Here is a 17,241-nt window from a genome sequence, read left to right as displayed (position 1 = left end):
TTCTGGGTCTTTGATTATACGAATGTAACACATTTTGCTGTAGTCCCACAGGTTCCTGAGGGTTTTTTTTCTGTCCCATTGCATGGTTCTTTATTTTTTTTGTCTTTTTTAATTTTTACTGGCATATAGTTGATTTACAGTGATTCAGGTGTACAGCAAAAAGAGACTCAGTTATATATATAGTATCTATCTTTTTTCAGATTATTTTCTATTATAGGTTATTACAAGATATTGAATATAGTTCCCTGTGCTATACAGTAGGTCCTTGTTGGGTTCCTGAGTTTATTTTTCTCTCAGTCTATTTCTTCTCTCTTGTTCATATTGGGTGCTTTCTATTGTTCTGTTTTCAAATTCTCTGAGTCTTTTCTCCATTGTCTCCATTCTTCTGTTGAGTCCATTGTTTCACTATATATTTCAGATGTAGTATATTTTAGTTCTATAATTTGTACTTGTTTCTTATTTATAGCTTCTCTTTCTTTCTACTTCTTTTGTTTGTTTGTTTCCAGCATGCTTGTTATTGTTCGTTGAAGCATTTTTATGATGACTCCTTTAAAATTCGTGTCATATAATTCTAGCATCTTTGTCTAACATTATATTGTATAATTCTGGATTTTCTTTTCTGTTACTCAGATCTGTTTGTCTATTCATATATCAATATCATATTGATTTGATTACATTGGTTTTATAGAATGTTTAATATATGATGAGGCAAGTCATGCCCCCCTCCTCCTACCCCCATACCCATCTGCTTTTCTCTTTTATAGTTTTCTACTCCCATGCATTTATTCACCCATCTTTGAATTCTTTGCTGGGTCTCACATGATGTTTTTTTTTTGTACACTGGGCACTTGGTAACTGGTGAATTGAATTTGTCTACCAGAGATTTGAGTTGGATTCATTTGCATCTTGGTAGAAATTCCCACAAACTGGGTGCAATCTACTTAGTTCCACAAGCATTTCATGTCTACTCTCTGCCCCAACATTGGGCTAGGTGCTAGAGATAAAAGATGGATAGGCCATTTCAGTATAATGTTCTAATAGACACAATAGAGGTATTCACCAGAAGTTTTGGGAGCACAGAGAAGAGCACTTAGTCTGGCCAGAGGTTTGTGAAAATCTTCTCAGAAGAGTGACACCTGAAGAGTAAATAGAGACTGACCAAGGAAAGAAAGGCAGGAAAGCCCTCTCAGATGAAGGGAAAGGCATAAGCAAAGCAAAGATGTGTGAAGCAGCTTATGGATACTGGAGCCTAAAGACCAAGGGCTGGGAGCAGATGAAGCTGAAAAGGTTGGCAGGCTGAACTTACTTCAGAGGCAACTGGGGACTGTTGAAGATTTATTTGTTTATTTAATTTCTAATGAAATATTTCAGATGTAGCAAAAGATATAAAGAATAATATAATGAACATTTATGTGTTTATAACTCAACTAAAAATATAACATATTACAAACATATTTGAAGCCTTGTATATACCTCTCCTCAATTACATTCCCATTCTGCCCTCTCAGAGCTAGCTGTTGTCCTGAAGTTGATGATATCATTCTCATGCATTTTTATCCCTTTATTACATAGGTATGCCTTAGTAAGCAGTATATAGTATTGTTTTACATGTTTTTGAATGTTATATAAATGGAATCATATTAGATGTATTTTTCTCAACTTTTTTCTCTGAACATTATGATTGTGAGATCCATGTTGATACATGTGGCTACTGTTCATTCATTTCACTTGCTTTCTAGTATTCCATTGCATGAGTATACAGCAGTTTATCTATTCTTCTGTGGATGTACATTTCATTGAAGAGTTTCAAGCAGGAGGTGACATGGGCAGATTTGCATTTCAGATATATCACTTAGGGTTGAGATGTGGAGGATAGACTTCAGAGGTTGAGATTGGTGTGGAACAGTGGTTTACAAACACTTTGGACTCTGGACCTCTTTATACCCTTAAATATTATTGAGGACCCCAAAGAGCTTTTATTTATGTGGTTTATATTTATTAATATTTACCATATTATAAATTAAAACTGAGAATTTAAAAATATTTATTAGTTCATTGAGGAAAAAACAAGAATAAACCCATTACATGTTAGCATAAGTAACAATTTTTATGAAAAATAACTATTTTCAAACTAAAAAAATTTAGTGAAAAGATTGACATTTACATTTCTGCAAATCTTTTTAATATTTGGTTTAGCAGAAAACTTCTGTGTCCTCAAATCTGCTTCTGTGTGTTGTGATATCATGTCATGTACACCTTGAAAAACTCCACTGTATACTGAGGGTTAAAAAGACAAATAACATCTTAGTATTATCATGAACATAGTTTTGACCATGCGTATGCTCTGAAAGAGTCTCAAGGAGCCCCAGGATTCCCTGGATCACACCTTAAAGAACCACTGGTGTTAGAGGAGCCAGTTTGTAGGCTGTTGCAAATAGCGTAGGTGAGAGATAATGATGGATCTGAACCAAGCCATTAGTAGGATGGATGGATGAAGAAGGGGAGATGAATATGAGAGAGATATAAGAAGAAAAACCAGAAGGTCCCAGAAGGCAGTATAGGGTCAAGGGCAAGGAAAATAATTTAGTTTCAACTAGGTACATCCTTCACAACCAACCTGTGAAGTAGATATTTAGCTATAGAAAATGGCAAGATTTGAACCCAGGTCTGTCTAACACAAAAGCTCTTTGTTTTACCTAGCGCAGAGTTAGAAGGGGTAGTCATGGCAAGGAGGTGATGCCTTTCTTAGCAGTAAGAGAGAGGATGGGTGAGGCAACGAAGAGATTTTGAAGTGCAGAGGAGGGAAGTAGAAGGAGTTTATTAACCTCATAGGTTGGTCCAGTTCAGGGTTATAATGATGGCAGACTTGGCTAGGATGGGTGTTGGGAGAGTGGAGGAAGCTAGAATGTTCTGAATTACTGCCAGGCTGTCTGGTCTAAGGAGTTGTGTTTGAGCTGAGTGGGCAGTGGTGATGTCCAAAGAAGAAAGGCCCTCTGCCAGCTATGTTTTTTGCCTTGTTACACTGCAGGATGGATCCATGCTGTGCTGACCCCCGTGGACTGCCTTGCCTTTGGAGGGAACTTCTTACACAGCCTTAACATTGAAATGCAGCTCAAGTGAGTCCTGAAGCTCTGGTGATCCCGAGTTGGCCATTCCCATCTGCTAGAGTCCTTGAGTTCTCCGCTATTGTGAGGAGTGCAGCATAGAAGGAGGCAAGATGATCAGAAAGGAATGGATACTGGTTTCTGATGATGTTCAGTCTGAAGATGAATACCTCTTCCTCACTTAGTAGTTCTGTGAATTTTGTCAAGTCACATAACCTTTGAGCCCAAGTTTCCTAACCCATAAAGTAAGGTCTTAGAGGGTAGTTGTGAGGATTAGAGATAATGGATACAGAGCATCCAGAGCAATACCTGATACATAGTAGGTGCCCAGTAAATAGGGTCCTTGTTATCATTGTTATTGTTGTGCCTACTTCCTCCAGAGCCTATGAGATTGAGAAGCGGTTGAGCACAGCAGACCTCTTCAAGTTCCCCAACTTTGAGACCATCTGTTGGTATGTGGGAAAGCATATCCTGGACATTTTTCGAGGTATGGAGCCCTTTGCCAACTGTCCTTTTTGCCCTGCTGCCCTGACCATGTCCATCACCTCAAATCAAGATACAGTACCCATCACCACAAAGATCTCTGTAGTGTTACCCCTTTATAACCTCACCCACTCTCTCCCCCTGAACTATCCATAACTTCAGGAAACCACTGATCTCTTTTTCATCTCTATAATTTTGTCATTTCAAGAATGCTATACAAATGGAATCAAAGGATGCGATCTTTTGAAATTGGCTTTTTTACTAATTGTAATGTAGGGTAGGGCATGGATTTTAACTTTTTTATTTAGCAAAGGGGACTGAGAAAATTGGATCACAGTGAAATTATTCCGATTTCCTGCCAATTAAAATAAGAAACTCAATTGGTATATTGTCAGAGTTCCCTGGACGTGCTTCCCCTGGGGACAAGGCCCAGTCCTGACTACCCATCATTGGTTTGGTTCCTGGGTATCAGCCCAGATAGAAGCCAACCTGCTGGGTTTCCTCTTTCCTGGTCTGCTTGGAAATAGAGTGGCTCCCTTACTCAGACCTGAGATCCTTCAAGGTGACTTGGCCAGGAAGAGTTACAAAGAACCTCAGAGGCCAATGAGTACAGTCTCTTATGCAGTACCTCAAGCCCTTATTCTGCCACCTAGACAGACCGTCACTTGAGTGTTCATTCAGAGGCTGGATGACTAACTGCTTATTATTTTCTTTTCTGAACAGCTTAGTTCAGTAGAAAATTCTTTATTGAGCCTAAATCTGGATGTTTGTTATAACCTCCTCCTGGAGTAACTCAGAACAAGGCATTAATGGCTCTTCAGATCTGTGTAGGTGGCAGTCGTCCTCCTGAGTGTTCACATTTTGAAACCCAAGAGGCAGAGTAGTGTAGAAGGAGCACAGGCCTCAGATTTAGACAGATGAGGTTTCAGTCTTGGCTTTGGCACTTACCAGGTGTGGCCTTTGGTTGTCTCTTTGCCTCTCTGAGCCTCATTTCCTGAACTATAAAATGAAGATAATGATATCTGGCTTATAGGATTGGGTATAGGATTAAATGAGATAGTAGACGTCAAGGTAGTCATAAAATGAACACCATTATAAGAACTGAGATCTGGAGTTGTGCTCAGAACCTTGAGTATTTTCTCTGGTTGCCTGAAAAAAAATAACAAGTCCATCACTTCCCTGCATGGCTTCTTTGACACTCTACCTTCCTCTTTCCCCCTTTAGGTTTGCGAGAAAACAGGAGACACCCTGCCTCCTACCTGGTCCATGGTGGTAAAGCCCTGAACTTGGCCTTTAGAGCCTGGACAAGGAAAGAAGTAAATATACTTATTTCTCTACCTACTTTAGAGGTCTACTCTCAGCAGGGACTGGCTTTGGGAAGATCCTCTGGGGACGTGGAGGAAACTAGGGAGGTTTGTGGGCTCCTAGGATTAGAGTAGAGGACTGGGCTAGGACTCCTTGGATTATATTTTTAAACCTTTCTTTCTGATTATAAAAAGTAATACATGCTTACTGTCGAGAATTAGAAAAATACAGAAGAGTGTAAAGAAGGAAAAACTTCACCTGTAATTTTAACTCAGAGGGAATAAACATTAACATTTGGGTATACTTTCTTTTGTTTTTTTAATATTCATTTTTAAAACATGATTGCTCTCACCCTGTACATATAATTTTGTATCTGAATTGGTTGGCTTATCTTAATTTTTCTGTGTCACCAGAGTTCTCCACAAACATTAATAGTTACGTGATATTCTTTTGCAGGGATGTACCATCCTTACCTAACCACTTGTTTATTGTTGCTTATTTATTTATTTGGGGGATAGTTCTAGAAAATCATGCAGTAAATAGCTGTTTGCATCAGGCTTTGTTCCTCATCTCTTGATTGTTTCTTCAGGATAGATTCTTAGAAGAGCGATCACTAGATCAAAGTATGTGAAAAAATGTAAGACTCTTGATGCATACTGCCAAAATGGCTTTTTAGGAATATACCAATATCCATCTATCCAATTGAATACTAAACAGCCTATAAAAGAGATTAAGAAAGCTCTCTATGTACTGATTTGGAAAGATCTCCAGAATTTATCATGTATTAGTGTAGAACTGTGTGTATAGTGTGCTACCTTATGTGTAAAAGGGGGGAAAAGAAGAATTATATTTGTATGTGCTTGTATTTGACTGAAGACACAATCTGGAAGGATGCAGAAGAAACTAATAAAAGTGGTTACCTGTTGGAGTGGGCTAGGGGAGCTGATGGCAGGGTCAGATATATACTGAGGCTTTTCAATATATATCTTTTTATATTGTTTGATTTTTGAACTACGTGAATGGATTACCTACTCAAAATGTTGAATTTATTTAAAAACCAATTTTAAGAAATACAAAAATAGGAAATATCAATATATTCTTTTATGCTTCTGATACTCTTTGTAGATTCCTTCCCCTGCATACAGTAGCCTGAGGAAACTTTTCAGCCACTGCAGGCTTAAATGTGCACAATCTCCCCATTTCCTGTTGACAGCCTTCCCCCCAGGTATCCTTGGACTTCATGTTTTGGGCCTTCTCTTGCTCCCTGGACTCAACTACACCTGGGCCTTAGCCTTCGATTCTGTTTTGCCACATCCCTCAGGTGTGGCTACCTTGGGTTTCATCTCTGACTCTGCATCCCCACCTGACCCTCCCACGAAGTGAACTTCAGAGTGACTCTGTCCCAGGAACACCAAAAGGGAGGGAGGTGGGTAGGTCCTAAGCACTCATGTCCTGAGCCAGGATGGCCTCAGGGACCAAGGGATGGCCCCAAACAGTGTGACCAAAGGGAGCTGGAAGAGAGTAGGACACAGAACTGAGGAGCCCACACTCATGGAAGAAGTCTTTTGTGAAGTGCAGACAACTTCTCTTTTGTGAAGAGAAGCAGTTGCTCCTTCACCCTTCCAGAGCCCCTGGGCTGGGAAGAGGGAGCTGTCAAGGTTATCCAGCTGGGTCACATGGGTTCTCAGCCCCCATCACTGGCCAGCCACCAAAATAAATTCCAGATGGATTAAAAGAGTTAAAGGAATCAAACCATGGGAAGCAAGGAGGAAATGCTGAGGAATTTTTATCAGTCCTCTGGATACAGAATTCAAGTCAAAACTGGTGGAAGAAGTCACAGAGGAAAAGTTTGAGCTGTCTGCATAAAGATGTATTGATAAATAAGATTGCAAATGAATTAAAAGAGAGACAATCAACAGGTCTCTCCCTGGGTTGCTGTTGGGCTAGCTGTGGGCTCGTAGCTGCTCAACATTGAGTTCTGTCCTCAGAAGTGGAGAGGCTGGATTGTCCCCAGGTATCTTGCTGAGGTTCTTGACTTGCTGAGGGGTGTGGTTCAAGTCACAACTAAGTTCCTCACACCTCTTGACACTGTCCTTTATTTTATCAGATATATGTTTTGCAAATATTTCCTCCCAGTCAGTGGTTTGTCTTAACAGTGTTTTTCTAAGAGAAGTTTTTATTTTTTAATAAGTCTAATTTATCAGTTTTTTCTTTTATGGTTCATACTTTTTATGTCCTAAGAAATCTGTGCCTAACCCAAGGTCCCAACGATTTTCTCCTGTGTTTCCTTCTAAAAGGTTTATAGTTTTAGATTTGACATTTAGGTCTGTGATCCATTTTGAGTCTCTGTGTGTGTCTGGTGCAAGATATGGAATGAAGTTCTTTTTTTGCATATGGATATCTGATCAGTCTAGTACCATTTGTTAAAGAGACTACACTTTCTCCATTGAATTGCCTTGGTAACTTTGTTGAAAATCAGTTGTTCATTTATGTGTGGATCTATTCCTCATGCCTTTTGTTTGACAGGCTCTGCCAGACCACGAGGATGAGATCCCGGAAACAGTGCGGACCGTACAGCTCATTAAAGATCTGGCTAGGGAAATTCGCCTGGTGGAAGTAAGAAGCATGGGAGCAGGGGAGGCGTTTGGGAAGGGCTCAAGGCTCAAGTGGCAGGTCAGGCTTTTGCAGTTGGCATGAGGGCTCAGGGGAAGGATTGGGAAGACCCCACCAAGGACCCTATTCATTCACTCATTTATTCATTCATTCAGATAATTATTATGTGCCTCAAGTGTGCCACATGTTGGGCTAGGTGCTTAGGATACATAAATAATACAGTGCCTGCCCACAAAGAACTCACAATCTAGTAGAGGAACCTGGGCAAAGTTAACCTGTCTGAGCCTCAGTTTCCTCATGTCTAAAGTGGGGATAACTAATAACTACTGAGGGATTATTAAGAGGATTGAGTAAGATAATACAGGTTGAGCACTAAATATAGGGCTTGGCACACAGTAGGTGCTCAGTAAATTCTGCTGGTGGGTCATGGTGGTCGTGGGTGGCAGAGGTCATAGTAGTAGTAGTTGTTGTTATTAATATTTTGACTCAGTCTCTACATTCTACAAAATGACAGTTCTCCCGGGTTGAAGATGATTACAAAGCCATGTTTCAACAGGTGGCATATACCACGAGACAGTAAGGTGCAGTGGTAAGAGACTCAGAGAAACTTGGGTTCTGGTTCCTGCTCTGTCATTTGCAAGCCTTTCAGAGCCTCAGTATCCTTATCTGTAAAGTGGGGATAACACCACCTTTTCAGAGTTTTGTTATGATTAAGAGCTAATGTATATAGAGCCCCTCGCACAGTGCCTGGCAGAGTAAGTACTCAATAAATGTGAGCCATTGTTATTAATAGACTGCAGCAAAGAGAGAACTCAGTGTGGGCTGGTGAAGTAGCAAAGGCACCAGAGGAGAATTGGACTTGAGGAAGTTTCAACTTTCCTTTAGCTCAGAAGCTGTAAGGTTCCATTTAGTGCCCAGGATATAGGCACTAAATCTGTGCTGAAGGGTGGTCAGAGTGAGCTACTGGGAAGTTGGGGTTCTAGCCTCACCTCTTGCAGCATGTTTCACTGCCTACACCATAGCTTGCATTGTCCACCTTCTACCTCATTTTCCACCACTTCCATCTGTCAGAATCCTTCAGGGTTTTAGGCCTACCTTTTCTCTGGCTCTTCCCACTTAAACCAGTTTTATATACACAGAACTTTGGGCTGGTTGGAAGAGGACTTAAGAGATGGATCATATCTTTTTCATTGGCTTTCAAATGTTTTGAAGCAATGAAATCCTTTTTTTCAAATGAAATCTTAATGTGGAAGCTCATTATATACAACAAATCAAAGCATAACTGCTATGAATAAGATGAAGGTGGGAGGCTAGTAGCAGAATTAGGACTACAACCTCTCTCCTGCTCTCAAATCCTGTGGTCCTTAGAGTTGGAACCACACATTTTAGTACTCAGTTATTTTCTGTCTCATGTCAGCTGCTCTTGGAGTCTTTTTCTCTCCGGTTTTGACAGTAGTGCTGAGCTTTTCCTCTGCTCGTCTTCTCCTTACTCGTCAATGGCTAGGTAAAGAAATGCCACCCAGTAAATTCTTGAGTGACTTATTGTGCCAAAACTAGGGTGTGCATAAGTGCATATGTGGAGCATCTTTAAGCCCCTTCATGGCAGTACCGCCAGTGCCATGAACAGACCTCTGCTCTTAGTGCAGAGTGAACCCTTGAGTAAGCTCTAACCCCCTCATGTACTAACACTCTTGTAGGATATCTTCCAACAGAACGTTGGGAAGACAAGCAATATCTTTGGGCTGCAGAGGATCTTCCCAGCCGGCTCCATTCCCTTAACCAGGCCAGCCCATTCCACTTCAGTATCCATGTCCAGGCTGTCACTGCCCTCCAAAAGTGGTTCAAAGAAGAAAGGCCTGAAGCCCAAGGAATTCTTCAAGAAGGCAGAGCGAAAGGGCAAGGAGAGCTCAGCCTTGGGGCCTGCTGGCCAATTGAGCTATAATCTCATGGACACATACAGTCATCAGGCACTGAAGACAGGCTGTTCCCAGAAAGCAAAGGTGGGTGCTGGCCCTTGGGTTCAGCCCAACCCTTTTGGGTCCCTTGGAAGAGCAGGGTATAAAAAGGATAGGCTCTCCTGTCCTCCCACCTCCCTTAGGGCCCCTGGTGTTTGGCTACCAGTCCCACTCATTTAACAGGCATTTATTGAGATCTTGTCTATGCTGGGCACTGTGATAGGTGCTGTGGACATAACCCTCAAGAGGCTGACAGGCTAGTGAGAAAGATAGGCATAAAAAGAAATGAGTGCAATGAAGTGTTGTGGATGCCACGATCAAGGGTGTGTGTGGGACCCTGAGACATGGGAGGGGATGATTCTGTCTGGGTAGGGGCGATGGTCAGGAGCTCTTCTCAGTAAACATGACACTTGAGATGACTCTTGAAATGCTGGGATGGGAATGACATTTGAGAGCATGGTATACGAGTGGCAGGTTGGAGTCTTGAACAGGTTCTTGAGAAAAGCCCTCCTCCAGGGCTCCACCTTGCTTCAAGATTGTGGTGCCCTACATAGGCATGTGAAGATGCTCCACCTCTTTTTAGGGAACATGTTTTGCAAGATTGATAGGTGTCCCTTGAGCCAGCCATACATTCTCAGCCTTCTGCTCCTGTGATCATTTGGGTTGGGGGTGGGGGGACAGCATAGCAGAAGACCTTGGTTCAGGTGGTTTTGACAGTGAACTCAACCAGTGAAACCAGAGGGAACTGGTCATTCTGATTCACATGGGAGTTCCAGACAGGTGACAACTGAGCCTCCTCCTCCTACAGTTCAACATCACTGGTACCTGCTTGAATGACTCAGATGATGACTCGCCAGACTTGGACCTTGATGGGAATGAGGGCCCGCTGGCCCTGTTGATGTCTAATGGCAGGTGAGGTGGGGAGAAGAAGCAAAGATGCTGGGATTGTTGGTGGCAATATGCCACTAAGACAAGGCATGGAATTGGGACCTGCGGCTGGGACATGGGTGAGGGAGGGACTGTGCTTGGGGAAATAACCAGATATTATCAGATAACATTCCTTAGTACAGAGAACCATGGTAGTGTTGGGGGTGGGAAGGGGGAGAGGTCTGGAACTAATTGGCAATCCTGAGGAAAATCTTATATAAGTTCTAGAAATTTCAGCAAGTCAGTGGATCAGAACTGTTGGCGGGAATAGGAGGTAGTACAGCATACTGGTTAAGAGCATTAGTTTTTTATATACCTTTTGCAATTCAGTTTTTAGGAACTTATTTTGCAGAAATATTTGCACAGGTGTGTAAAGAGAAATATTTAGTAGTCACTGTATCACTGTTTGTAATAGTAAGCAATTGGAAACGTTCATCAATAAAGGTTGGATAAATAAATTATGGTACATCTATGGAATAGAATACTGTGTAACTTAAAAAGAATGAGTTTACTATCTATTGACGTGAAAAGATTTCCAAGATATATTTTAAGTGAAAAAATCAGGTTGCAAGATAATATATAGGAATAGTTCATTTTAATTTTTTAAAAAAGCACGTATGCACATATGTGTGTGTGTGTTTGTGTAAAAAAGCAACATACAGACCTTTTCCTTTAATTTAACCTTTTTGAAGAGGTTTAAAATTTAATTTATGCGGTTTAAAATTCAAAAAGTGTGAAAGAATACATAGTGAAAAATTTTGCTCCCACTCCTCTCTGTTCCCCAGTTCCCCTCCGCATGGAAAACCAATGTCAACGATTTCCTTCCAGAGATGTGTATACACATTCATGCAAATAAATATATTTGTCACATATTTTATGCTTGTCACACCAAACTTGTAACAGTAGTTATCTCTGGAAAGTAGAATAAGGGAGGCAAGAGAGGAAAGTTTCACTTCAAAAGCATTTGAATTTTATACAGTGAGCACATATTACTTTTCTTAAAATAATTTTTAACAAAACGTTTTCTAAAAGAATAAAATAAAAGCACATCTTGGCAAAAAGCTCCAGCTTGGGTATCAGACAATCCCGAATTTGAATCCCTGCTCTGTCACGTATTCGCTCTGTGACCTTGACAAGCTAATTAACGTATCTGCACCTCTCTGTCCTCATTTTATGTATTCTATAGATAAAACTTATCTTAGGGTTGTTGGAGGACTAAATGAAGTAATGCATGTAAAGTGCCTATCACAGGTTCTGGCACATAGTAAATGCTTAATAAATGGTCGTTCTTATGAATATGATGATGAAGTTGAAGATGTAAGGTGATGGTGGTGGTGCTGATGATGATGGTTGTGGGTATGGCCAGAAGCTAAGTAGGTCATCAGAAACCTTCAAACATGTAGGGAGGCAAAGGAAGACAGTAAAAGTTACCATCTGGACACTCAAAACACCAGACAGGAGCAGTCAAGAGTTAAGTACAGAGTATGAACAGTATAGGAACATAAGCGACAAGGATACCTCAACAGCCTTTTTGTAGGAAAAGATTGTTTTCAGATCCCAAGGGTGAGTGTAGTAGGTCTACCTGGCTGGGAAATAAGGGAAAAGGGAGTGTGAGGGCAGGGTAGATTCTGAAAGCAGCAGAGCTATCCTTGTTATTTGAGGACATAGTTACTGAAGAATAAGATTAGAGAGACTGTTGAGCATTGCCTTTGTCTAGAACCCATGGTTGGTCTGCTGGGGAAGAGAAAATTGAGAGTCCTAAGGGTCCAGCCTATAATGGCTATTGAGGACACAATGAGACATTTTTCCCTTCCTCACCAGTCTTTCTTGTACTGCTTCTATTACCTTCTTGCACCTGCCAGAGGCTGCTGCTAAGTGAACCTAGGGAGTCAAGGTATAGAAATATTTATAGACGATATGATATTATGTCTGGTCTTTTTCTCCAGAATAATGCCATATTTTGTGGGGACTGAGGTGTAGATGAAACAAGATTGGCTGTGTGTTGATAATTGCTAAAACTTAGCTGGGTCATAGGTACATGGGAGTTTTTAATATTTTATATATGTTTGAGATTTTTCATTATTAGAAGTTAATAAAAGATCAAGGTTAAATAGCTACCATTTATTGAGCACCTGCTCTGTGTCAGACTCTATCTTAGCCATTTACATACATTATTTTATTTAGTCCTCACAACAACCCTGAGGGTAAGTGTTGTTATCCCCATTTTACTAATGTGGGAAAGTGAGGCCCAGAGAACTATAAGATTAGCTACCATTGGGCCACTTGCCATGTGTCAGTCTCTACATTAGCTCGTTAATCCTCCCAGCAACCCTATGAGGTATAAAACAGCTAATTCACTAAAATCCAGTTCACCAAATGACTATTTGCTGAATGTGTCAAGTGTACTGATTTACCAAAAACTTGTTTCTCTTAACTATAAGGCTTATTTGAGCAGTCTGTACTGGTTAATATTGTTTACCATGTGTAACAGGATTATTTAAGCCACTTTTGAGTTCTTTCTACTTCCTTTATATATTTTAACAGCTTTTTTGAGGTATAATTTACATACCATACAATTAACCTGTTTTAAGTGTACAATTAAATGACTTTTAGTAAATTTAAAGAATACGCTGCCATCACCACAATATAATTTTGGAACATTTCTATCACACCAAATAGATCCCTCATATCCACTTACAGTCAGTCCTGGTTCTCTTCCCCAGGCCCAAGCAACCACTAATCTACTTTCTATCTCTATGGATTTGCCTTTTTAGACACTTCATATAAATGGAATCATACATATGTAGTCTCTTGTGTCTGGCTTCTTTCACTTAACAATGTTTTTGAAGTTCATCCATGTTGTAGAAGTATCATTAATTTGTTCCTTTTTATTGCTGAATAGTATTCCATTGTGTGGATATACCACATTTAGTTTATCCATTCACTAGTTGATGGTCATTTGGATTGATTATGCTTTTCGGCTATTATGAATAATGGTGCTGTGAGCATTTGAGTACTAGTTTTTTTGTGGGCATGTTTTTGTTTCTCACTTAGGAGTAAAATTTTGGGTCATATGGTAACTCTGTTTAGCTTTTTAAGAAATTGCCAAAATTTATCCCAAAGCATGTACCATTTTACACTTCTACCAGCAATTATGAGTTTCTCCATATATTGGCTAATGCTTGTTATTGTCTGTCTTTTTGATTATAGCCATTCTGATGGATGTAAAGTGGTATCTTATTGTGGTTTTGATTTGCATTTCCCTAATGACTAATAATGTTGAGCCATTTATATATCATCATTAGAGAAATGTCTATTCAGATCTTCTGCTTATTTTTTAATTGGTTTTGTTTGTCTTTTGTTGCATTCTAAGAGTTATTTAAATATTCTGGATATAAATCCTTTTCTAGATAAATGATTTACAAATATTTTCTCCTAGTCTGTGGCTTGTCTTTACATTTTCTTAATGGTGTCTTTTGAAGCACAAATGTTTTGAATTTTATCTAATATCAGGCCACAAGATATTTTCCTATATTTTCTTCTAGAAGTTTTATAGTTTTAGCTTTTACATTTAGATCTATGATCCATTTTTAGTTAATTTTTGTGTATGATATGAGGTAAGAGTCCACATTCATTTCTTTGCATGTGATGTCCACTTATCTCAGCATCATTTGTTGAAAAGACTATTCTTTCTCCACTGAATTGCCTAAATAAGCACCTTTGTCAGAAATCAATTGACTATAAATTTAAGGGTTTAGTTCTAGACTCACAGGTCTGTTCCACTGATGTGTATGTCTATCCTTATGGCAATATCACACTACCTTGATTACTGTAGCTTTATAGTAAATTTTGAAATTGAGTAGTGTAAGTCCTCCAACTTTGTTCTTTTTTGAAATAGTTTTGGCCATGTTAAGTCCTTTGTATGCCCATATACATTTTAGTATCAGCTTATTAATCTCTACAAAACTAGATGGATTTAGATAGGATTGCACTGAATCTGTAGATCAGTTTGGGTAGAATTGCCATCGAGTGTGACTGTTTTTATGTTCTCCTTCACTCTCTCTCCAGTACCAAGAGGGTAAAGAGTTTATCCAAGTCTCGGCGAGCCAAGATCGCGAAGAAGGTAGACAAGGCTAGGCTGGTGGCAGAACAGGTGATGGAGGATGAATTTGACTTGGATTCAGATGATGAACTGCAGATTGACGAGAGACTGGGAAAGGAGAAGGCGACCTTGATAATAAGACCAAGTGTGTACTTGTTCTTTTTCTTTCCTGCCCTGCCCATTTCAGTTTGTTTTTGGTCCGCTTGATAGACTCAAGACCTTAGGCCTGAGCTTGTTGACATTCTGATTTACCAGCTCTGTAGGCTTCCATGTATCCTTTGCTCTAAGAGATTTATTTATAAGCTAATTCCTAACCTCCCTAAATTACTCGTCTGTGGTCATTACTTTCAGGAAAATTATAGTCTTATTCTCTTTCCCCTGGGTGTTTGGCTCAGATGCTAATCTTAGCTTCATGATAAGTGCATTCCATTGCTTTCTAGAATTTCCCCGAAAGTTGCCCCGTGCGAAGCCTTGCTCCGACCCCAACCGAGTTCGTGAACCAGGAGAAGTTGAGTTTGACATTGAGGTAGGAGCCTGCCCTGTTTCTAATCTTCTGCTCATTCTGGTTTCATAGACAGAATACAGATTGTCATTCTAATTGAGGGTGGGGGAAACATCCTATGCATTCCATTCCTAAAATATTTATAAAGTGAAAGATTGTGGGCTAAGTGCTCCTGAACATATAAATGGAAGATTATACTTCAGTTGAAATATTTTTAAAATTCTTTAATATAGAGTAGAATAAAAGGCAGTGTGATGTAGCAGAAAGAGTATCTGATTTGGAATATCTGATTGTGACTTTACACAAATTATTTAACTGCACTGAGCCTTAGTTTCCTTATCTGTAAAATGAGAGTTAGACTTGCCTCACAAAGATGCTGTGGAGATTAAGATGAAAGAACAAATATTCTGCTTAGTACTTGGTAGATACTTGGTGCTCAGAAGATATTAGTATCAGGAGTGGGACTGTCAACCCTGTATTGGGGCCTTACCAGACCAACCCTGGGCAGCTGAGGTGATATCCTTTTTCTCCAACAGGAGGACTATACAACAGATGAGGACGTGGTAGAAGGGGTCGAAAGCAAGCTTGGAAATGGGAGTGGAGCTGGTGGAATTCTTGATCTGCTCAAGGCCAGCAGGCAGGTGGGGGGACCTGACTATGCTGCCCTCACGTGAGTACTGGCTTTGATCTCCCCTTTCTAGGTGTTCAGACAACACACACCCCCACCTGCCACCCAAAGGGCTAGGTCAACCAATCAGTAGATATTAATTGGGTCATTTAAAGGGACAAAAATTAGCCAGGGCATTTGGGCTGAAAGAATAAAGTAGACATGAAATCTGTCCCGAGGTACTTAAGATCTGACTGAGAGAGGATATACGGACTTAAAGGGTAATAAGTTTGGGGTTTTTTGGAAGTTAGAAGAGGCATGGAAGGAGAGCTGGGCCTTTTCTGGACCTTGCTTTAAGAAAAAAGAAAAAGGAAAGAATGCAGCATTGGTGAACAGGAAGGGAGATGCACCCCTCTTTTTGCCATCTTGCCTGCTGTCTATGGAGAGACTTGAGTCAAGAAGGACTGGCCTTTTTATGATAGTCTTTGATACTATTTTGATCTTTAGTTTGTTTTCTGGTTTTTCGCCTGGGATGGTTCTCTCCTCCTTCCTCCCACCCTGACCCCGGCAGCTGTTGTCCCTCCTCCCTGACTCTTCTGATGACTGATTTCCTCTGACAACTAGAGAAACTCCCTCAGCATTTCTCCTCTGTCCCTTGCAGCGAGGCCCCTGCCTCTCCCAGCACTCAGGAGGCCATCCAGGGCATGCTGTGCATGGCCAACCTGCAGTCCTCATCGTCCTCGCCAGCTACCTCCAGCCTGCAGGCCTGGTGGACCGGGGGGCAGGACCGAAGCAGTGGGAGCTCCAGCAGTGGGCTGGGCACAGTGTCTAGCAGTCCTGCTTCCCAGCGCACCCCAGGGAAGCGGCCCATCAAGCGGCCAGCATACTGGAGAACCGAGAGCGAGGAGGAGGAGGAGAACGCCAGTCTCGATGAACAGGACAGCTTGGGAGCATGCTTCAAGGATGCAGAGTATAGTAAGGGCAGCTGAGCACTTGAGTCCAGGCCAGGAGGGCTCCCCCCTAGCCCCAGTCTCAATCCCAAATCCAATCCAGGACAGCCTGTAGTGAGCAAAGGCCTGGCCTTAAGCCTGATACTTGGTTTCTCTGTGCCGTATTTTCTTAATCTGTAAAAAGGGGATATCTCACAGGTTGATGTAAGAATTAGAGATGATGCTTGCACAGAGCACCTGGCACAGTGTCTTGTTCATGGGAGGCCCTCAAAAAATGGTAGCTATTATAATTAGCTATTAACCATTTTTAGCATTGTCCAATCTTCACTGCTGGTGACTCTTTTTTCCCTCTTGCCTATTTTACTTCCATTACCTGTATCATTTGTGTTATGTGTCATTCAGTTCATCCCTTGCAAAGGTTTATGATGACTTTTCGGTGGGCTTCTCACATTTAATAGATGATGCCTTTTTTGTAAAGTAAACTTTGTTGAGTACTACAATGTATAAAGCACTTTTTTGTGTAGTGCAGCTGACTTTAATGTAGGTTTTTGTTTTAATATTATTTAAAAAATTAATCCTCATTGACCAAAATTAGAACAAGACAGAGAAAGCAGAAATTCCCTTTGACTAACACTCTTCCCCCTCTGAGAAAGGTTATCCAAAGGTAACCTTTGTTATCAGTTTGATGTATAC

General features: G+C 40.6%; 1 protein-coding gene across 6 annotated transcripts in view; it reads left to right on the top strand.

The window, feature by feature from the left end:
• Positions 1-17,241, top strand: part of PHF8 (PHD finger protein 8) — an 87,455-nt gene that overhangs the window by 33,901 nt on the left and 36,313 nt on the right. For 4 of the 6 annotated variants that reach the window (XM_036840225.1, XM_036840226.1, XM_036840224.1 and 1 more), the window contains exons 9-18: positions 3,029-3,116; positions 3,485-3,591; positions 4,812-4,903; positions 7,419-7,508; positions 9,203-9,505; positions 10,269-10,372; positions 14,456-14,634; positions 14,930-15,015; positions 15,528-15,661; positions 16,260-16,573. In XM_036840225.1, coding sequence (XP_036696120.1) covers positions 3,029-3,116; positions 3,485-3,591; positions 4,812-4,903; positions 7,419-7,508; positions 9,203-9,505; positions 10,269-10,372; positions 14,456-14,634; positions 14,930-15,015; positions 15,528-15,661; positions 16,260-16,573 — 1,497 coding nt within the window. The remainder of the gene's footprint in view (positions 1-3,028; positions 3,117-3,484; positions 3,592-4,811; positions 4,904-7,418; positions 7,509-9,202; positions 9,506-10,268; positions 10,373-14,455; positions 14,635-14,929; positions 15,016-15,527; positions 15,662-16,259; positions 16,574-17,241) is intronic. The other 2 variants (XM_036840227.1, XM_036840228.1) reach the window with 2 other exon arrangements.

Source organism: Balaenoptera musculus, chromosome X (genome assembly GCF_009873245.2).
Source record: "Balaenoptera musculus isolate JJ_BM4_2016_0621 chromosome X, mBalMus1.pri.v3, whole genome shotgun sequence".
Lineage (NCBI taxonomy): Eukaryota > Metazoa > Chordata > Mammalia > Artiodactyla > Balaenopteridae > Balaenoptera > Balaenoptera musculus.
The sequence above is the reverse complement of the archived record's forward strand: the minus strand, read 5'-3'. Positions and strand labels throughout refer to the sequence as shown.